This window comes from Salmo trutta, chromosome 4, assembly GCF_901001165.1.
Source record: "Salmo trutta chromosome 4, fSalTru1.1, whole genome shotgun sequence".
Taxonomy (NCBI): domain Eukaryota; kingdom Metazoa; phylum Chordata; class Actinopteri; order Salmoniformes; family Salmonidae; genus Salmo; species Salmo trutta.
Genome location: NC_042960.1, coordinates 6,946,717 through 6,967,408, shown reverse-complemented (window position 1 = coordinate 6,967,408; position 20,692 = coordinate 6,946,717). Strand labels below are relative to the sequence as shown.

The 20,692-nt window shown below is 43.2% G+C and overlaps 1 protein-coding gene across 3 annotated transcripts in view; it reads left to right on the top strand.

Annotated features, from left to right (window-relative positions):
* The window catches only part of LOC115191761 (protein FAM13A), an 83,374-nt gene that overhangs the window by 24,829 nt on the left and 37,853 nt on the right, over positions 1-20,692 (top strand). For all 3 annotated transcript variants that reach the window (XM_029749655.1, XM_029749658.1, XM_029749657.1), the window contains exons 6-9: positions 1,810-1,929; positions 2,837-2,923; positions 8,034-8,272; positions 20,230-20,274. In XM_029749655.1, coding sequence (XP_029605515.1) covers positions 1,810-1,929; positions 2,837-2,923; positions 8,034-8,272; positions 20,230-20,274 — 491 coding nt within the window. The remainder of the gene's footprint in view (positions 1-1,809; positions 1,930-2,836; positions 2,924-8,033; positions 8,273-20,229; positions 20,275-20,692) is intronic.

Sequence of the window (20,692 nt, the reverse complement as noted above, 5' to 3'; positions counted from 1 at the left end):
GATTGACTGACCTTCATGTCTTAATGTAATGATGACCACTGCGCCACTTGTTTCTCTTTACTTATTTGAGCCGTTCTTGCCATAATATGGACTTGGTATTTTAACAAATAGGGCCATCTTCTGCATACCACCCCTACCTTGTCACAACACAACTGACTGGCTCAAACGCATTAAGAAGGAAAGAAATTCCACAAATTAACTTTTAACAAGGCACACCTATTAATTGAAATGCATTCCAGGTGACTACCTTATGAAGCTGGTTGAGAGAATGCAACGCTGTTATCAAGACAAAGGGGTGGCTACTTTGAAGATTCTCAAATCTAGTACATTTTAATTTGTTTAACACTTTTTTTAGTTACTATGTGATTCCATATGTGTTATTTCATCGTTTTGATGTCTTCGCTATTATTCTACAATGTAGAAAATAGTAAAAATAAAGAAAAACCCTTGAATGAGTAGGTGTGTCCACACTTTTGACTGGTACTGTACAAGGGTCTGGTTACTTGACTAACACTGTTACCCCAGACATACTGTACATGACTTCATAAATGCTTTATTTTAAGAGTATGTGTCAAACATACCTACATTCCATGAAGTAGCACTTTATCATGAGTTCCATTTTGAGTTTCTCAATCACTTTCTACATAAAGGACAAAGTGGTCATTTTGTCAGTCAGCCCTCAAAGGAAGTGCTGAGTGTATTTATCATTGCATGTTGTGTGTGCGTGTGGTGGCCTCACGTGAAGATATCCCTAGTTCTGTCCAGTGCTGTAAATGTCTGTAGCAGCCAGGGGCCTCGGGGGGCCTTGGGGGGCCTCACAACACCCGATACCCCAGTTGGCTGCTGACCTGTGGGATATCCCTCCGCCTGACCAGCTCCTATTGGGATCTCCTTACCCCCCGGTGCTACACCTCCTGAGGCTGCTTTTTGACTATTGATCTCCCACGTGCCCCTCATTGCTTGTCTCCGCACGTAGCCATGGATACCGGTGCTCCTGTCCTCTTACTGTAAGAAAGAGGGGGGGTGAGTTGACCATGGGGTGAGTTTGGGTGGAGGGGTTGGGGTTAGAGGTTAGGGTCAGGCAGCACAGCACATTTGACCTGTCTTATCTGTTCTGGACACTGTCGTGAGGGAGGTAGAACACACTGTTGTGTGGGAGGTAGAACACACTGTTGTGTGGGAGGTAGAACACACTGTTGTGAGGGAGGTGTAGAACACACTGTTGTGAGGGAGGTGAAAAACACACTGTTGTGTGGGAGGTGGAACACACTGTTGTGTGGGAGGTGAAACACACTGTTGTGTGGGAGGTAGAACACACTGTTGTGAGGGAGGTAGAACACACTGTTGTGTGGGAGGTATAACACACTGTTGTGTGGGAGGTAGAACACACTGTTGTGTGGGAGGTAGAACACACTGTTGTGTGGGAGGTAGAACACACTGTTGTGTGGGAGGTAGAACACACTGTTGTGAGGGAGGTAGAACATACACTGCTATGAGACTTGTTAATCACCCTGGGAACTCACCACTGCAAAATCATTGGGAATTTAAGTCAGAAGGCATTTTTACATTGTCAAATGATTTTCACGCTCCAATTCCTACCCTTGACCCCGACAGAAATGTTAATCTAAAGTCTGTTCTGGAATGTATAGCTGGCATGATATTTCACACCATTAGATGAGGCAATGGTGTACCTTCAATAACAAAAGGAATAAAAGCCTACAGTAACTCATGCTGCTTCACTGGACCTGCCGCTCTATAGTGGTCAATAAGTGGATTGTGTGTGAAACTTTGTTGTTGTCTTTTTCCTAGGAGGCCAAGGAGACCCCGGTGAATAGGACAGATACTGAGTCACCGAAAACACCCGGAACCATACCAAGCACTGCCACACACACTCAAAAGACACCTATTCCAGTTCCCAGAAAGAAAAAGGTGTGTGTGCGTGTGTGTTTTGTGTGCCCCTGTCATGGAATACAATGCTTAGGTATCTGTATGAGGGGTACGTGTTGCCTGCCTAGTGCATACTTGTTTTAGTTTGCGTGTGTGCACCTACCATGGAACACTATGTTTAGGGCACAGGAGGTTGGTGGCACATTAATTTGGGAGGATGGGCTGGTGGCAATGGCTGGAGCAAAATCAGTGGAATGGTTTGATGCCATTCCATTGGCTCCGTTCCAGCCATTATTATGAGCCGTTCTCCCCTCAGCAGCCTCCACTGGTTTAGGTATGTGTTTGTGTCAGGATGAGAATGCAGGCTGTCTCCCTATGCCCAATGTACACATGTAGGATTCTCAGTGTTAACCTGCACGAACTACGACTCTTAGGGGAATTCTAACAGAGTACTTTTAACTAAGAAATCCCCAACATGGTACTTTTAATACCAACAATGTGGTCACGTGAAGTAGTTAATTAGACATGGTTTTGAAACGTAAAAATAAACATATTTCGTCACACCTATACATGCATGTGCAAGTCCCTGCATCATATTTTCATAGTGATAGTTTCAGCTGTGATACATGCTACTCCAGGTCAACACGTGAGGACACTACAGATATGGTATCCAATGTAGTATATGTTGAAATGACTGATACACAGTGATCCCTCATAGCTGTTTATTGCAGCAATCATCCTATATTCACAAAGTCATATTGCATTTGAGCAATTGGGCTAATCCCAACCCATAGTTATATTATTAGTAGCCCATGTATTAATATGCCCCGTCAGTCACATGCACTGTGATATGCCTTCATGCATAAACGATCGTAAGTTATTGACAGAAAAATACATCATGTTATATGAATTATGTGATATGTACTTTGTCATTCCTCTATGTTTCCAGGCTGCTTCCAACAGTCCACCAGATGACACGAAGTCATCAAAAGAACTATCCAATGAAAATCCAATCATAACTCCAAGGAAAAAGAAGGTACAGTGAACACATTCAAGTATTGACTTGTTCTCTCTGAATAACATTAACAATGTTTATTTGATTGCCTTAATAAGATTGCATCCTAAAATAGACATCCAATCCTGATAATTGCACCGTAACCATGACAATACAGACATGTGTTATCGATTATATCTGATATATGGTGGGTTAGCTCTGGTTCAGAGTAGGATTGCTGATCTAGGATCAGATCTCCATCTGTCCATATAGTCTTATTCATTATGAGCCTCCTACTCTAAGAGGCTTTGTGGATACGGGCCCTGATGTCACAAACTACCTAATGTTGTCAATGTTGTGGCTGTATTTGCATCTCCCCTAAACACACACACACACACACGCGCCTGTGCGCCGCTCAGAAATAACAATTGATTTTCTGGTGCATTTAGAAAGTTCAACTTAGATATGTGTTTTTGGTTGTTGAGCCAATTAGACCACGCCCATTTCAAGTTTATCTTTAAAAAACAAATCCAACGTTATTTCAGAATATTTAGGCAAGTTAGCTGGCTAACTCATTGATCCTGTTTTGTATTATACCCATCAAGGGTCAGTCGTGGGCAAGGCATTTTAGTGGGCCCCCTCCTGACGGTGGAAAGAAAAACGTACATTTTAAAGTACATTTCCTACTCATTTTGCCATGGGGAGTAGAGAAAATGTTGCAGTTTTAAAGCAAGTGTTCTGCAGATCTAATCATTTTGCCATGACTTGTGATGTGAGTGAGAGTGACAAACAAAATCAACGGGGGCTCTGCGTGCCCGGTCGGTGTTTGGCCACGATTACTACAAGTTTAGATAACTGACTTGACTAACTTAACAATCTAAAAATTGTTAGCTGATTGACTGTCAGTGACTGACAAAACAAGAGAAAAACTGCTGATCCACAACCAAATGTCAAACTTGCACCTCGTGTATTCTAACTCTCAACAGTAAGTTGAGACCCTGACTCATTTTTGTAAAGGTCGGGCCCCTAAGCGAACGCTTATGCCTGGAGCTGGCCCTGGTCGTGGGCTTCTGATAGTGATGGCTCTGATCAAGCCCCTCGCTCACATGACTTGATTTGATCAGGTAAATCAGTGAGAGGAAGCCAGACGAGCCACAACACAACAACAATCAAGCTAATTCACAATGACACACAGGAGCTACGCAGGCTATATGCCCTTCCTGCCCTCCCTGTGGCATTATGATGCAGACAGCCGAATAGCCTTCACCAACTGACTTCCGTTCTTAGATATTTCATAAAGTTGTAAGAGTTAGCCCATAGGATATTCTTTAATATCCGAACAGAAGCCAGAGAAGAGATTGAGAAATGCTGATTGAGCTAACAATGGGATTAGCGTAGCATGGTGTGACGAAAAATAAGACAAGTTATCGCTGATGAGGGACGTTTTTTTGTTGGCGTATCCCTGGCAGAGTCCCCAGGACCCATTTTGCTCAGTTGGTAGAGCATGGCACTTGCAATGCCAGGTTAGTGGGTTCGATTCCCACGGGGGACCAGTATGAAAAAGGATGAAAATGTATGCACGCACTACTGTAAGATGCTCTGGATAACAGCATCTGCTAAATGACTAAAATGTCATGTTAAATGAGTCAGTAAAGTCACCGAGCCTGTGCATTAGGCTCATATTTAGCATCGCCAGCATGATCTAAGCTAGCGTACTACATTGTTGTTGCTCCTTGGTAATATTGTTGTTGACAAACACGTTGGTTTTGTTTGCTTGTTCATTAGATTTTGAGCCATTTCAGTGAAGTTAGCTTTGATAGCGTTCCAGGAAAATGTTAGAACGCCAGTTGACCTTTGAAATAATATGGCCCTGGATAAAACAAACGTGTTAATATCAATTGTAATTCAAATGATAGCAGTAAATATAACAATTCAAGGTCATTTATAATGGTGGGAACTCCCCTTTAATTTCATGTTGATGGAAAATGAAGGGAATTTACCTTTCATTTAATGTTGATGCAGTCACATAAAGCGCATGACTCCCCACTACATAATAAATACAGTCATATCCTGTAATTCACCATGGGGTTCCTTTATAAACATCTTTCTTATAAATGATCAGTTTTAGTTGTAGTTTTGTAGCCATATACGGTATAGTGTAATTTAATCTGCAGCCTAATAAAATCAATATATGCTTATCAGGGATATTTACCCATGATGGCCTTGGATGACGGTCTTGTTTAAATATATAACCTAACAAAGATATGGCGTGTAGATAAGTTAGCTAGCTGGCTTGCTACTGGTAATTTGACTTTATGGTGGGAGGGGGAACTATAGTTGAAAAGCCATTGGTACGGTTCTTCTGCTGAGAGTTATTCAGATGTATGTATTGTGCAGTAAGCACACACACACACACACACACACACACACATTTGGGGCCTTAGAGTGACACTGTAGTTTGGCATGTCTATATAAATCTGTCGTGTGCAACTGAGAGGGGCTGTGACATATGGAATCGATTAATCGAATCTTAGTGTTTCCATTTTGCATAAATTAGGCTCAGTTTAGATGTATTTCTATCTCTGTAGAGCCTGGCTGTAGAGCTCGGCTGTAAATCCAGCTTATCTGTCGAGGCTCTGGTCTAGTGTTGGGAAATGTGAGATGAGTAATTGCCACCATCGGTCAGAGGGCCCTAAATATGTTTATGATGTAGTATATCTGAACCTGTTCAACTGTTGTTGTATGTGCCACGTTACCCAACACAGTGAACACTCCTGTAGTGAGTTCAAGTGACTTTCCCCATTTTAGCTGGGACTTTCTCCGCTAAAAAAAGTCCATGGTGACATTACCATTCAACTGCTGTAGTCTATTTTGCTTGTGCTCTTATTTATATTTACATTTCAAAACGTAAGCAAACATTCTGTTGTTATGGTAACAGCGGCATTGGAATTTTAATGTCACTCCTTTTCCGGTATTTATGTGAAAGTGTTTTTGCTGCTATAAACAATAGCTTGTGTTTTTGGATCATTGTGTTGTGATGAGAGTCTCAGCCAAGTGGGTGTTGTTCTTCACAGGGCCTACAACACATTAACAGGTATGTCTCCCATTCCAACAAAAGAGGTTAGACAACTGGTCTGTCAACGCCGCTGCCTCTGCCTCTACAACTAAAGGTAGAGTTGGTGATTTAGAAGCCATGTTTTCACAGGTGGTTGTGAATGACTCCAGAACGGAGTGTACCTCGTCAAATCACAGATTGTTGGTATTTCTTTTGGCAGTATTTGGTGTGTTTTGGAATTTTTCATCCAACTTGTAATTGTTAAGCCATTGTTTTCAAATGAGGTCACCTTCTCTTTGGTCAATTGGACAATAAGAAACTGTTTAGCCTAAAAACTCTGCCATTAACACATTGTCATACTGCCAGTTTGTCTTTCTTGGTGACAGAATGGCGTTTATTTACCCATAGTTCTCCTGACATCACCAGTGCTGGGGTCATTACAAAAAAATAACGAATATATTCACTGTTACTTCTTTCAACAATAACAAATTACTTATTACTCCCTGGAAAAGTCATTAGTTACACGAGGAGGTGTGGTATATGGCCAATATACCACGGCTAAGGGCTGTTCTTAAGCATGATGCAACGCGGAGTGCCTGGATACAGCCCTTAGCCGTGGTATATTGGCCATATACTACAAACCTTCGAGGTGCCTTATTGCTATTATAAACTGGTTACCAACGTAATTAGAGCAATAAAAATAAATGCTGTCAGCCAATCAGCATTCAGTGCTCAAACCACTCAGTTTATAATACTCGGTATATTGCTTTTGCATTACACCCCAAAACGTTGTGCATCCTCACTCAGTGTAAACAATGTCAACGTTACGTTGGCCTATACACCTACACAAGTATACATAAAAATCAAGCCTTGGTTGAGGTAGGCCTACAGTCATCTTCAGCAGCAGTGGTCAGGTCTCAGGGGGTCTTTCGCTATGAGTTGTGTGTTGGTCATGTTGCCTTTGCAGGTGCTTTAAGAGATTGGAAGTCGTGTTTCTAGCATTGGAGAGGTCATCACCCCCTCCTCGCCACCCTCTGGCGTTCTGGATACACCGCCCCCCCACATTAAGCCAAATACGTCACTTAACTCCTGACATCTGTCGTCGAAGTGCAAAATCTAGTCCCTTAGGCTTAGAAGCTTTTCAAACTGTTCTGTAACGGAAAAACATCAACTACTAGACCTTTTCCATGGCTCTCCTAGTAACAGAAAAAACCAACGATTCCAGCCCTGACTGGATGTTCCATTGATAAATGTGGCTCACTGATATAGTACTTCCATTCCTCATCATTAAATGGTTTAGCATTGGCTTTTGTCCAGAGCCAAACCCTGTCGGGATTGGTTATTGTGCCTTTGATCAATAGTTGAGCTGTAGGCTTCAGACCCATTAGGCTTACAAAACAGTGGACTGCTAACATTTGAATAAGTTTACGTTTCTCATTCACACTTTTCTCTTACCCCCAAATACACCCCTCTCAGTTATATGCATTAGATGTAGCTAGCGCACCTCTGTAGAACTGAAACGGTATAGCCTAGTGGTGCACACACCATCGACATGAAGAAAGGGCGGTGTGACATAGCAGTGGTACGGATGAGGTGCTTTAGGTACACCGTAGATACGACAGGCTACCGCCAGCTATACCCCCTAGGAGTCAGCACGGTAAGAGAAAGAGGAGTTTAACCCTTTTCATTTCCACAGGGTGGTATTCACTAGGCATGAAACGGAAGCAAACGGGCCAAAATGGCTACTTACTATCTAAACTTTTCCAATAAGCGATTTGCATTGAACACCAAATGTTTTTTAAATGTTTTGTTATGGTGTGCCCAAATGAATACAACCCAGTTTAAGGCTAACCTTCCCCCTTCATTTGTTCTTTTATTAGCCAACCTCCATGTCTCAACTGTACATAGCCTATCCTCCAATGCATGTTTTATTCTGTAGTAACCAAACTAAAGGTCAGCACAGCTGATCTGATTGTCCCTGTGACAGTATGCTGAGGCAGATATCGTTTACATCTCTGGCTTTACACACGGGGCTCTGGTATTACAGGGAATTCACCCACCTCACCCGTCCTTCATTCTCCTTGTCTCTTTCCACAGGTGAGGAAAGTAAAGCGCGAGACAGCGACGGTGCTCCAAGCCGTGCCCCTTCCCAGTCTCTCTCCTGGGCTGCCCTATGTGAGGCCCCTGGTCCTACCCGTTCCCCTGTCCCCGGAGGTGAGGAGCCCCAGCCCTGAGAGGATGGAACTGACCCCACCGGGGGCCCCACAGGACCCTCGGGGACCAGCCACGGACGCCTGGGACGACATCGCGGTCAAGACCAGGGAGGTTCTGAACAGGTCAGTGTGTAGTGTAGTAACAGACAGTTATTTTGGGGCCGTATGGTGGAAAGTTACAAATAGGTAGTCTTTAACAGGTTAGTAGTTCATGATGTTTGTATTCATTCAGGAATACAATAGGATGTCTGGGATTAAAAAAATTCCACAAATGTGAAAACTTATTAAGAGAGTGGGGTGAGGCACGCTGTCAATGGAAAGAGGTTATATTAGGTAGCTGATTATTTTTATTAAATGCAAATTAAAATGCTACGAATGCATAAATAGTGCAGAAAAATGTATGTAAAACGCTTAATTTTTTTATAATAAAACAAAAAAATCTTTAGTACTTTTACCTCTGTGTTCCAGTGCATATGGTATTGTGGTTCAGTAGTCCATGTAGCACCTCTTCCCTTAAAATAATTAAAGCTTACCTCATAGCAGAGAGGAAACACAGCTTGCAGGTCCTGGTTGTCAGCCAAGACATCTGAAGTATAGCCTAGTTTGCTAACACAGCTTTTATGGGAGTCACTTAAAAGTTTACCAATCTATCTGCAACGAGCTTAAAAACAAACTTTTATGATTATCATTTGTGGGGGTCATAGGTTATATGATAACCAAGCACAAACATTCTAGTAAACATTGAGTTACACGTTATTACAATACATACATGCACTATTACATCAAATGTTGGATGTCTGACAATTTTCTCCAGGTCAATGAGAATAAATCCCATGTTATTTTATTTGGCCCCCACCTTGCTTGAACCCAGATTCTAGCAATCATGTTTAAGGCTTGGTTTATCCCCGTCCTATATCTCTGATCTTTTATCTCCCTACGAGCCAGGAAGCAGCCTGACATCCTCTGGCAGGGACTTGTTGACCATTCCAAAGTCTAGGTTGAAAACGAAAGGAGACCAAACATTTTCCATTAGGGCCCCTAGACTTTGGAAGGGTCTGCCAGAGGAGATCAGGCTTGCAGATTCAGTGGCTCTTTTTAAATCCCTGCTGAAGACAATTTTATAAAGATGCTTTTCATGTATGATTTGAATGTGTGATTCAAATTAGCTGTCTTGTTTCGTTCTCCTGTCTTTGTTTCTTTTTTAGTACTTTTATTTTATGATGAGAAACACTTTGTTACTTGTATTAAAAGCGCTATAGAAATAGTTATTATTTTCAGTATGTAATAGTACAGTATGAGTTGAGTTTAGAGATACATAAAAGTAACCTTGTGTAATAACACAGTACGAGAGACTAGTTGTAAATATCTTATGACCACTGTTTGCGTTGGTGAGACGTTCCCATCATTGTAGTGTGATTGTGCGGAACAGCCGGCTGCCATTTGGGATCTAAAAAGCCGGGAGCCGATCTTGGTTGCACGGCTCCTGTTGCATCCCAATGGCATCTAAACATATTTATTATAAGTTGGCTGAAACTGGACCCTGTCCGGATCAAGTGTCCGCAGTCTGGGAATAGCATGTCTGCAAAATAACGTGTACAGCTGTGTTGGTTGGTTGTTGAGGCCTCCTTAGGGTTGATGTTAGCATTAGCCTAGCGCTAGCTAGCACACCCAGTGTACAGTTGCTCGTAAACAAGATAGCCTTGTCCTCAGTGCATGGCATGCAGTCACTATGATGTAAGATTTAAGATGGAGCTTTTGTCTGTGGAGGGCTTAGTCAATCAATCAATCAATCAAACAATAAGGTTCCTGCAGGTAGTTGTTAATGGAAAAGACAAAATATTGGCCTGGTCATATTGAGCATGCATAAAATCAAGTTTCTTTTAATAGGAATTGCTAATACATATTTTTTAAATTTTTATATTTAACCTTTATTTAACTAGGCAAGTCAGTTGAGAACAAATTCTTATTTACAATGATGGCCACACCCTACCCCGGCCACACCCTAACCCGGACTACGCTGGGACTCCCAATCACGGCTGTTTGTGATACAGCCTGGAATCGAACCATGGTCTGTAGTGACGCCTCTAACACTGAGATGCAGTGCCTTAGACCGCTGCGCCACTCGGGAGCCCAAATACATATTTATTCAATGTTTATTCACAATGAATAAATGGCTCAGTGGAAACTGGTAACTGCTGAATACAGGCCTCATGTTGTGTGGTGTTACTTGGAAGAGGACCTCTGACACAGGGCTTGTAAGAAATAATTTTCTCACTAGATATTCAATACTAAGTATCAGCTAGGAAAATGAAAGCAGAGCTCATCTCGCAGGAGCAAATAGAGCATGTTTGCTAAGCAAACAAAATGGTAGGAACAAGCAACGGATGTTAAACTGAACAGAGATACAAGGCAGTGTTATGTTACAGCTTGTGTAGCACAGCTCTCTAGTAGTTGATCTGGACACAAGCACACGTGTGCATGCACGCAAACACACACAAATACAGTATAAATGAATATGTGGAAGTTGTGGACTTTGTAGTATTTGTATCTTTTACTGCCTTAAAATAGATAAGATAACAGCGTCTAAAAATAAGTGCCTGGCCATACCCCCAGTACTCCTTAATAGTAGAGGTGTATATACAGTTGAAGTAGGAAGTTTACATACACCTTTGCCAAATACATTTAAACTCAGTTTTTCACAATTCCTGACATTTAATCCTAGTAGAAATTCCCTGTCTTACGTCAGTTAGGATCACCACTTTATTTTAAGAATGTGAAATGTCAGAATAATAGTAGAGAGAATGATTTATTTCAGCTTTTATTTCTTTCATCACATTCCCAGTGGGTCAGAAGTTTACATACACTCAATTAGTATTTGGTAGCATTGCCTTTAAATTGTTTAACTTGGGTCAAACGTTTCGGGTAGCCTTCCACAAGCTTCCCACAAAAATCTTGGCTCATTCCTCCTGACAGAGCTGACGTAACTGATTCTGGTTTGTAGGCCTCCTTGCTTGCACACGCTTTTTCAGTTCTGCCCACAAATTTTCTATAGGATTGAGGTCAGGGCTTTGTGATGGCCACTCCAATACCTCGACTTTGTTGTCCACAACTTGGAAGTATGCTTGGAAGTATGCTTGGGGTCATTGTCCATTTGGAAGACCCATTTGCGACCAAGCTTTAACTTCCTGACTGATGTCTTGAGATGTTGCTAAAATATATCCACATACTTTTCCTTCCTCACGATGCCATCTATTTTGTGAAGTGCACCAGTCCCTCCTGCAGCAAAGCACCCCCACAACATGATGCTGCCACCCCCGTGCTTCACAGTTGGGATGGTGTTCTTCGGGCTTGCAAGCCTCCCCCTTTTTCCTCCAAACTTAACGATGGTCATTATGGCCAAACAGTTCTATTTTTGTTTCATCAGACCCTAGGACACTTCTCCAAAAAGTAGGATTGCAAACTGTAGTCTGGCTTTTTTATGGCGGTTTTGGAGCAGTGGCTTCTTTCTTGCTGAGCGGCCTTTCAGGTTATGTCGATATAGGACTTGTTTTACTGTGGATATATGTCACGTCCTGACCAGCAGAGGGCGGAATTGTGTTAGTCTTGGTCAGGATGTGGCAGGTGGTTTGTGTTTGTTAAATGTTGGGTTGGTGATTGGGACTTCCAATTGAAGGCAGGTGTGTTGAGTTGCCTTTGATTGGAAGTCCTATATAGGTGTGTGTGTTTTTCTTTGGGGTTGTGGGTGGTTGTTTTTGCACTGCGTTTGTAGAGCCTGTAAAACTGTTGCTGGTGTCATCGTTATTGTTTTGTCAGTGAATACTTTACTCCTTTTTTTAAATTAAAACCATGAGTATTCACATTCTCGCTGCGCCCTGGTCCTCTTCTCTCCATGACAACTTCCGTGACAATATAGATACTTTTGTACCTGTTTCCTCCATCTTCACAAGGTCCTTTGCCGTTGTTCTGGGATTGATTTGCTTTTTTCGCACCAAAATATGTTCATCTCTAGGAGACAGAGTGCGTCTCCTTCCTGAGCGGTATGACGGCTGCGTGGTCCCATGGTGTTTATACTTGCATGCTATTGTTTGTACAGATGAACATGATACCTTCAGGCATTTGGAAATTGCTCCCAAGGATGAACCAGACTTTTGGAGGTCTACAATTACTTTTCTGAGGTCTTGGCTGATTTCTTTTGATTTTCCCATAATGTCAGGCAAAGAGGCACTGAGTTTGAAGGTAGGCCTTGAAATACATCCACAGGTACACCTCCAATTGACTCAAATGTCCATTAAATATGCCATTTAATGGAATTTTTCAAGCTGTTTAAAGGCACACTGGAATTGTGATACAGTGAATTAATCTGTCTGTAAACAATTGTTTGAAAAATTACTTGCGTCATGCACAAATTAGATGTCCTAACCGACTTTACAAAACTATAGTTTGTTAACAAGAAATGTGGTTGAAAAATTAGTTTTAATGACTCCAACCTAAGTGTATGTAAACTTCTGACTTTAACTGTCTAGTGTATATTTTTTTCATATCAACAAGACACAACCATAGTAAAATGTTTGACAGATAATGTCACGTCTGTCTGAAAAATGGGACCAAAGCGGAGCATGTGTATCGTTCTACATTTTATTATAACCTTGTTTTGGTTACTACATGATTCCATATGTGTTATTTAATAATTTTGATGTCATTAAAATCCAGACGGAAAATATTTACACAAGAAGCAACCTAATATCACAGTCAAGCTCTCAGTCATTTAGCAAGTTCACCATTAGGCCGTCTCTGGAGGCTCCGGACTGTAGGCCGTCTCAGGAGGCTCCGGACTGTAGGCCGTCTCAGGAGGCTCCGGACTGTAGGCCGTCTCAGGAGGCTCCGGACTGTAGGCCGTCTCAGGAGGCTCCGGACTGTAGGCCGTCTCAGGATGCTCCGGACTGTAGGCCGTCTCAGGATGCTCTGGACTGGAAATGCTCACTGGAGGCCTGATGCGTGGGGCTGGCACAGGTGGTGCCAGACTGGTAACACGCACCTCAGGGCGAGTACGGGGAGCAGGAACAGGACACCCCGGACTGGGCAGGTGCACTGGAGGGCTGATGCATGGGGCTGGCACAGATGGCGCCAGACTGAGTGCGGGGAGCAGGAACAGGACACACCGGACTGGAGAGACTCACTGAAGGCCTAGTGCGTGGAGCCGGAACAGGTGGCCCCAGACTGGTGACACGCACTTCAGGGCGAGTGCGAGGAGCAGGGCGTACTGGGCTGTGGAGGCGCACTGGAGGTCTGGAGCATAGGGCTGGCACAATCCGTCCTGGCTGGATGCTCATTTTAGCCCGGCAAGTGCGGGGCGCTGGCACAGGACGCACTGGGCTGTGAATGCGCTCTGGAGACACCATGCGTATCATCGCAAAACATGGTGCCTGACAGGTCACACGCTCCCCACGGTGAGTACGGAGAGTTGGCACAGGACGTACTGGGCTGTGAATGTGCACTGGAGACATGGTACGTATAGCCGACCTCATTTGAACCGGAACTTTAACACACTTCTTGGGATGAGTACGGGGAGCTGACTCAGGTGGCATCTGACGGCTAACATGCTCCTCAGGGAAAATGCCATACATACTACGCCAAACCAACAGCTCTCTCTCTCTCATCACCCCCCTCCACTATCTCACAGTACTCCTCGCTCAGTCTCTCCCAATATTCCTCTTCGCTCTCAGACTCACCCCTCGGCTTCGCCGACCAACCCATGTGCCCCCCCCAAAAATTATTATTGGGGCTGCCTCTCGTGCTTCCGTCGTTGCCGTGCTAGTTCCTCATATCGTCGCCGCTCTGCTCTTGCTGCTTTAATCTCCTCCTTCGGACGGCGATATTCCCCGGCCTGCCTCCAGGGTCCTTTCCCGTCCAGGATTTCCTCCCATGTCCATTTGTCCTGACCACGCTGCTTGGTCCTTTGGTGGTGCTAGATTCTGTCACGTCTGTCTGAAGAATGGGACCAAAGCGCAGCGTGTGTATCGTTCCATATTTTATTATAACTGTGAAACTATGCAAGACATACTAATGAACAAAACAACAAACCGTGATGAAGAGGTGCAACATACACTTACTCAAAATAATCTCCCACAAAACCTAGTGGGAAAAACAACTTAAATATGATCCCCAATTAGAGACAACGATGACCAGCTGCCTCTAATTGGAGATCACCCCCCCAAAAAACATAGAAATACAAAAACTAGAACCCCACATAGAAATACATAAACTAGACAAAACTCCCAACATAGAAAAAATAAACTAGAACCAACATAGACATAAATAAACTAGACAAAACCCTCTGTTACGCCCTGACCTACTCTACCATAGAAAAATAAAAGCTTTCTATGGTCAGGACGTGACAGATAATCTTTGACAAATCAACACTATTCCTTTTTAGGTTGTAAAATGGGACTTTCTAGAGGGCTTTTTTACTATTATTATTATTATAATTATTTCAATGTTATTATTAAAGGACAGTAGTTTCCATATTATTGTTACTAAGCATTGTTTGTTTTAGTTAATTTTCATTTGGACACTCTTGAAAATGACATTGTGCATCTAAAGAGATTTTCATCTAAATAAATGTCAAATAAATATCATTACCTAATTATCCCTAGCAATAGCAACAGGTGCTTTCCCATTGAGTGGCAACAGCTTTCCTCGCCATGCACTTCATAGGGACAGTAAATCTATCGGAGGATCTTTCCGACACCTTAAAAATACCCTAGTCTGGGGTATCGTATGGCCGATTTGGGGATCGGGTGACAGGGGGACCCTTGTAGCCTTCATAAGCAACCATGTTTCTTGTTGGGATGCTAATAGGCTAGTAGCTATGCTAATAGGCTAGTAGCTATGCTAATAGCTGACTGGTACAGTGTTGGATTGCGGCTGTCACATGATGTGATGAACCTTTTAGCTAAAGTTCAGCAGACTGGTATAGCTGGCGAAGGATTGCCAGACCTATTTGGAAACGCATACTTCACTGCCTGGGAACCCAAAGCCTACTAGTTGCCTCATGTATTCAGTGGAGTATAGGATGGCTAACATTGAGCATAAACTATGTACAAATACTAGAACTGTATATAAATACATGTGCAATTAAGCTGCCCTTACTTTCCATAGGTATGTGTCAGGCTAGTATCTGTGTCAGTGCAGCATCCAGCACTAAGCAGGAACAAACTGGATCAAACTGGATTTCAACTGAGAGATGGGTAGAATGCTAGTGGTGTTGAACTGCAATTCGTTAAATCTTGAACTGTGAAAACGAGGCCATTGGAAGATACGTACTTAGGTTATCAGTTGAGAATTCTCTGGGGTCAAATTGTAACCCCTGGGCTAGGATATCCCCTACTGGCCCCTCCTCTACTTCTCTGCCCCCTCTCTACTTCTGTTTTTCATCCTTCTATGCTAGTCTTTATCAGATCTCCCCTTATGAAATAACTACAACTACACATTTTCCATCAATTGATTCAGATGATTAATCTGCACTTCACTGTGCTACGTTTTCCACATGTGGTCTTTGCTTTACATGTCGGCCTCTCACCGGTTTGGAAAATACCAGTTTGCCGGTGGCACTGCTATGCAAACTCCACATGTGCATGTTTAACATTGAACCTGCCTGCATTTCTCCAAACTGGCCCCAGATCTCATTGAGAGTAGACTACACTGGGTTTCCTAGGATACTACATAGAGCTATTGCATCATCAGAGATCAACACGTTGTAACACTAGGAGACTGTGAAGAAATGTTTGCCCACTGTCTGTGCACGGTTTAGACACTGATCCTGTCTAGCAACCAGGATGGATGCTTCATCATTACAAAGGCTCCTATCAATTCATCCTCATGTCTCAAATCAGAAGCACAAGCCAGCATAGTACAGGCACGTGAACCCCCCCCCCCCCCCCCCCCCCAGTAGGCTCTGGGATTCAAAGCCAGCTACCTTTCAGTTACTGGCCCAATGCTCTTAACTGCTAGGCTACCTGCCACATCACGTAGGCACTCATAAGGTCTCTTCTAGATACAGGCTACATGCACATGCTGGTTGTTGTATGTAGTTGCCATGGTTCACTGACTTGTGACGTAACCCATTATCTTTCTTAGAAAGAAATCCATTGAAAGCGGGTTGGGATGTGTGTGAGGGGTTGGGTGAGGAATGTAACGGTGTGGTGTGAGTGTCAGACACTCTGGGGAGTTTATTGTTGGCCAACGGAGAGCCTCATCCATCAGTCAGATCCAACAAGTCTGCTTGGATTTAAGGTGGGAAAACCCTAGTAGCTGTTCTGTCCTCACCCACTCTAACCTATAGGATACTCCTACAATGGTCCCCATCTGCAGAAAAAGAGAGAGAGGATATCAATTCTGATTCAAACAGGTGTCATTGGCTCCTGAGCAGCCAATAGGAGAGGAGGGTCAGAGACTTGGCTCAAATGTTTTTGGCTGCTGAACCGGCCTATAGGTTAGGAGGGGGGTTCGGAAATGTATAGGAAGAGATGAGACTGCAATGGCACTAGTCAAGAAGACGCTAGTTGCCATGGTTTCTGCCATGTTTGACTTCCAAGTCTGTCGTTGACCCTTCGCTCTCAAAAGGTCCATCTGTAGATGTGATGGCCATTTTCTGCTATTATAAGTAGGCTATCAGCTGGTGTTTTGGTGTTGACTGAACATGGAAAGTGTTGGTCCCGTGTTTCATGAGCTGAAATATAATATCCTTGAAATTTGTCACATGCCCAAAAAGCTTATTTCTCTCAAATTTTGTGCACACATTTGTTTACATCCCTGTTAGTGAGCATTTCCCCTTTGCCAAGATAATCCATCCGCCTGACAGGTGTGGCATATCAAGAAGCTGATTAAACAGCATGATCATTACACACGTGCACAATGCCACAGATATCTCACACATGCATGTTGACATGCTGACTGCAGGAATGTCCACCAGAGCTGTTGCCAGAGTATTCAATGTTAATTTCTCTACCATAAGCCACCTCCAACGTCATTTCAGAGAATTTGGCAGTACGTCCAACCGGCCTCACAATCGCAGACCACGTCTATCCACGCCAGCCCATCACATCAGCGTGTATGGCATCATGTTGGTGAGCGGTTTGCTGATGTCAACACTGTGAACAGAGTGCCCCGTGGTGGCGGTGGGGTTATAGTATGGGCAGACATAAGCTACGGACAACAAACACAATTGCATTTTATCGATGGGAATTTGAATGCACAGAGATACCGTGACGAGAACCTGAGGCCCATTGTAATACCATTCATCTGCCACTATCACCTGATGTTTCAACATGTATCATGTATCCTTGATACATGTACCCATGTATCAAGGATCTGTACACAATTCATGAAAGCTGAATTGCATACACACAAGACATGTCACTCATTGAGCATGTTTGGGATGCTCTGGATCGATGGGTATGACGGCGTGTTCCAATTCCCGCCAATATCCAACAACTTTGCACAGCCATTGAAGAGGAGTGGGACAACATTCCACAGGCCACAATCAACAGCCTGATCAACTCTATCCGAAGGAGATGTGTCGCGCTGCATAAGGCAAATGGTGGTCACACCAGATACTGACTGGTTTTCTGATCCACGCCCCTACCTTTAAAGGTATCTGTGACCAACATAGATTAGGGCCTAATTTATTTCAATTAACTGATATCCTCATATGAACTGTAACTCAGTAAAATTGTTGAAATTGTTGCATGTTGTGTTTATATTTTTGTTCAGTGTGGCTTAGTAAGAGGAAGTAGCCATGTTCCTGCTGCCATAGCGATTTAACCCCATTGACCTTGTTTATGGCCATAATGTCAATGTGAAGAGCTGACACCGGTCAACCACAGTGCAACTACAGGTCAAGGTCATTGGAACCTCTAAACATAATGAATCTGGATGATCATATGAGTATATCACTGTGCTCTCGCCAGCTGTTCCCTTTCATTACTCTAGAATTATGCTAGAAATGCATTGAAAACTGGTTTGGTTAAGGAAAGCTGCCTACCAACCATATTGCTCATTCACAATTGGCTACTTTTCTCTCCACAGTTCCAGCATGTTGCCCCTTTGGCAAAAATGTTGTAATCTCTGAAGCGTGATGGGTTTATGGTAGCCTTACCTTAACACCTTGGTCTATGGTCGAATGTACCATCTGTGACTTGGGTTATGAGAGTGTACACCAATAGGGGCTCAAGTAGGTAACCGGCCCAAGCTTTTTAGGTTTGGTACACTGCAGGTTCTATTCTCCAAATATTCTAAGAATGGACCATGAAGCAGGCTATGGTTTATCGTCCTTATTAAAGCAGTGTGGGAGAGGCCTGGCGGATGCAGAGGAGAAGGCGGAGGGGGGCTGGAACACTGACCTCCAATCAGGAGAACGTATACTCCAGTAAGATCCTCCTATTGGACATGGAGTCACCTGGACTGGAACCCAAACTGAATATTGCTCCGTTTCGACCAATGTTTAGATTCCAGGCTAGTAGTCACATCCATATGATAATGCAAGGCTATGAACCTGAAACGAATTCTGTGAGCTTGAATATGACCAATGTGTCAAATGTGAAAATGGTAGTGTGTCAAACAAATTGTCCTTATACTGTTATAGGGTATTGAGAAACCATTATTTTAACAACCTGGTCAATAGGGCATAATGGTAAAAATGTGTTGAGTTGAATTGAATAAATATGATTTATTTGTCTACAAAATGGTGGAGGGTTGCCAGCCTGGCCAAGTTGTTTGGTAGTTTTCCGTCACCTCTGTAAGGATTAAGTCTCCTCAACAAAGCCACTTGTTGTTCCTTAAGTAAGGTAGTGGGTAAGCAGGATTTCCGTTTGCAACAATTTGTGACAGCACACATTATTTTAATACGCTTGCCAGACTGTTTAACACGGCCTAAGTATAGGGAAACATTTCTCGGCTGGCTTCCACTAGCAATACGTAAACGTTGTGAAATGCTGTTGTGAGGTGCGCTTGGTACCGTGATCCGGAAGGGGGATTTCATAGACTATGTACGTAGGTTGTATTAGCGGAGGTGAGGGAAGAAACGCAAACACGCAAAATAATTCTCACGTACACTCTCATTCAGAATTCTTCAAGATAGAGGCCAGGTCATGTGATATGGTAAGCTTTTGAAGTTGAATGAACTTCGGCCCATTTCGGTCCCTGACAAACTGAAACCTAAATCCTCTGTTTTGAACTTGGTGCGGTGTTAGGCCTTTACACCCCGGGCAGCTAAACCAGTGGTATGTTTTCCCCTCTCAGCCCTAGACAGTGACATACTCACACCCCCCTTACCGTTAGACTACTGGAGCTACTGCACGTACCCAAAAACACAGAGTCCAAATATTTTCTCAATGGCCCATTTAACCACAATTCAGTCTTGTGTGTATTAGTGAGTCTATTGTTTATTTCAAAAGTGTCTAACCGTATTTACAACCCATGATTAGACTATTAGCTGTTGTTTATTGGCGCAATTGCCAACTTCCACGTACTGTACCCCATGGTTATGAGAATTGACTGGTGATTGAGGTTTGGCTTCCTTATGAAGGCTATGTAACCCTTTCCGTGGCAATATTTAGGCCTTTTTGCAGCAATTTTATACACTATGTTAATCACACACATGCTTCTGTAGGCTACATGATGTTTAGGGTAGTAAGGCCCTCGGCAGGTTAAAGTAGTTTTCAGGACATGTACATGTTAAGCAATCTCCACATTAAGAAGTTCCCGTTCTTGTTGCATCATTTCTGTCATGTGTAACTATTGGCCCAGGCCCCGCCAGAGCTATACCAGAGGAGGGCACACATTGGCCCTTCAGCTGTCGCTTTAATAATTCCCAGAGACAAGCTTTAACAAAACGTACTGAACTGACTGGAGCATTAGGTGGCTATTGTTCCAGAGACAAAAGGACATTGTGTCCCCTAAAAAAAACACTGAGGTGCAGAGAAAGGGAGAAAAACAGTGTGCCTTCATATGTATCGCATCACTCTCACCCCACAGTGGCTAACCTAACCGTTTTTTGTTTGTTTTTGTTTTTTGCATTTCAGCTCCCAAGAGGAAGACAGCAGACCCATATCTCCTTTCTACATAAGGTAGGTCCTGGTCTTGTTTTTGTCCTGAGAAAAGAGGCCGACAGCATGTTATTATGGAGATGTGGGGTCATAGGGCCTATCCGCTGCATTTCATGCCATCTCAATGCATTAACATAGGAAACAATAGGGCCACCAGAAAGAGGAGGGGAGAGAGGGGGCATGCTGTGCACGTGCAAGCTGTCGTTGTTATGATGGTGGCAGTGTGAGCACGTGGTCTCTGGTCCAACAATACTTCCCGTAAAGCTGTAAAAACCAAAACATTTCCCTGATTTGTATAGTAGTGAGAAGAAAGAGATCTGTCAACCCTGAGGTTGAGACTGACACCTTTGTTTATTGTTATTATGCTGGTCATTCTGGGTATTGACCTCTCCAATGGGCCTACACACTGTACTCCTGAAATTGTACAATTTAACATCTC